This window comes from Geospiza fortis, unplaced genomic scaffold (assembly GCF_000277835.1).
Source record: "Geospiza fortis unplaced genomic scaffold, GeoFor_1.0 scaffold4, whole genome shotgun sequence".
Classification (NCBI taxonomy): domain Eukaryota; kingdom Metazoa; phylum Chordata; class Aves; order Passeriformes; family Thraupidae; genus Geospiza; species Geospiza fortis.
The window spans coordinates 1,057,001-1,059,189 of NW_005054475.1; the positions used below are offsets into that span (position 1 = coordinate 1,057,001).

Consider the following 2,189-nt stretch of genomic DNA (forward strand, 5'->3'; position numbering starts at 1 on the left):
AGCTCCATAATCCCTTCATTAGTTCCGAGCACCACACTCGGGTAATTCCCTGGTTTTTCCCCTTTTCCCTCTTTTTCCGGATATGTCTGATATCCTGATTTCCTGATATCCCAATATCGCTCCCGTCCCTGCATTCCGGGGCAGGAGCGTTGGGATTAAATCCATTTGAACTCCTGCTCCCAAACCCTCTGGAACGTGGCAGCTCCTCCATGAGCCCTGGATTTGTCGATTTCTCAGATTGATCACTTTCCTTGAATTCATCTTTCCCTGGATTTATCGCTTTCCCAACTCCCGCTATCTCCTTCCCGTAAAATCCTCGTTTCCTGTTGGAATCTCGCTTTTCTCCCACTCCTTCTTTTTCCTCTCCTAATTCCTTTCTATTCCCAGCGCTCCCCTCTGGGTGCGGGTCTGTCGGGATCTCCCCGAGGCCGATCCCTATGGAAACGCCGTGGCCGGCCGGGATTTGGGCCGTGGGGTTCTCCCTGATCCCGGTTTTTCCCGGCTTTTCCCGCTGCAGGGCAGAAGCTCGTGCGCGTCACCAGCCTCCTGCTGTGCCAGGGCTCGCTCTGGGTGGGGACGGATCTGGGAATCATCGTCCTGCTGCCCGTGCCACGCCTGGAGGGCATCCCGAAAATCACCGGTGAGCTTCCCGGGAAAGCGGCGGCGTTCCTGGAGAAACGGCGCCAATCCCGGAGAAACGGCGCCGTTCCCAAAAAACAGCCCCCATTCCCAAAAAAAACGCAGTTCCTAAAAACTGGCGTTTTCCCCAAAAACCGGCATTGTTCCCAAAAACCGGTGTTGTTCCCAAAAAACGGTGCCATTCCCAAAAAACAGCACCGTTCCCCAAAAACGGCATTATTCCCAAAAAATGGCTTTGTTCCCAAAAACCAGCAGCCGTTCCCAAAAAACAGCGCCATTCCCAAAACACAGTGCCATTCCCAGCCTTATCCCAGCCTGTTCCCAGCCCATTTCCAGCCCATTCCCAGCTTGTTCCCACCCCAATCCCATTGTTTCCATTCACAGCCCATTCCCAACCATTCCCAGCTCATTCCTATCCCAGTTCCACTGCTCCTATTCCCAGCCCATTCCTGGGCTCATTCCCATCCCGATTCCCCTGTTTTCTGTTCCCGGCCCATTCCCAGTCTCATTCCCATCCCTATCCCACTGTTCCTATTCCCAGCCCATTCCTAGGCTGTTTCTTTTCCCATCCTGCTGTTTCCATTCCCATTCCCCGTCTCATTCCCATCCCGATCCCACTGTTTCCATTCCCAGCCCATTTCTGGCCCATTCCCGGCCCATTTCCAGACTCATTCCCATCCCGATCCCACTGTTTCCATTCCCAGCCCATTTCTGGCCCATTCCCGGCCCATTTCCAGACTCATTCCCATCCCGATCCCACTGTTTCCATTCCCAGCCCATTTCTGGCCCATTCCCGGCCCATTTCCAGACTCATTCCCATCCCGATCCCACTGTTTCCATTCCCAGCCCATTTCTGGCCCATTCCCGGCCCATTTCCAGACTCATTCCCATCCCGATCCCACTGTTTCCATTCCCAGCCCATTTCTGGCCCATTCCCGGCCCATTTCCAGACTCATTCCCATCCCGATCCCACTGTTTCCATTCCCAGCCCATTTCTGGCCCATTCCCGGCCCATTTCCAGACTCATTCCCATCCCGATCCCACTGTTTCCATTCCCAGCCCATTTCTGGCCCATTCCCGGCCCATTTCCAGACTCATTCCCATCCCGATCCCACTGTTTCCATTCCCAGCCCATTTCTGGCCCATTCCCGGCCCATTTCCAGACTCATTCCCATCCCGATCCCACTGTTTCCATTCCCAGCCCATTTCTGGCCCATTCCCGGCCCATTTCCAGACTCATTCCCATCCCGATCCCACTGTTTCCATTCCCAGCCCATTTCTGGCCCATTCCCGGCCCATTTCCAGACTCATTCCCATCCCGATCCCGCTGTTTCTGTTCCCATCCCGTTGTTCCCGCTCCCATCCTGATCCCGCTGTTTTCCAGGGAAGGGCATGGTGTCCCTGAACGGCCACGCCGGCCCCGTGCAGTTCCTGGCGCTGGCTCTGAGCACTTTGGCCCCCGACGCCCTCCGGGCCGAGCAGGACGAGCCCGACGAGGCCGAGGAGGAGAAATCCCCGGATCCGGAGGGGCTCCAGCCGCGGGGAATGCG

The 2,189-nt window shown here is 56.2% G+C and overlaps 1 protein-coding gene across 1 annotated transcript in view; it reads left to right on the forward strand.

Moving 5' to 3' along the window:
* The window catches only part of ARHGEF10L (Rho guanine nucleotide exchange factor 10 like), a 48,705-nt gene that overhangs the window by 42,149 nt on the left and 4,367 nt on the right, over positions 1–2,189 (forward strand). Inside the window, exons 22-23 of the mRNA XM_031062979.1 lie at positions 518–640; positions 2,024–2,189. Of these exons, the coding sequence (XP_030918839.1) occupies positions 518–640; positions 2,024–2,189 (289 nt within the window). The remainder of the gene's footprint in view (positions 1–517; positions 641–2,023) is intronic.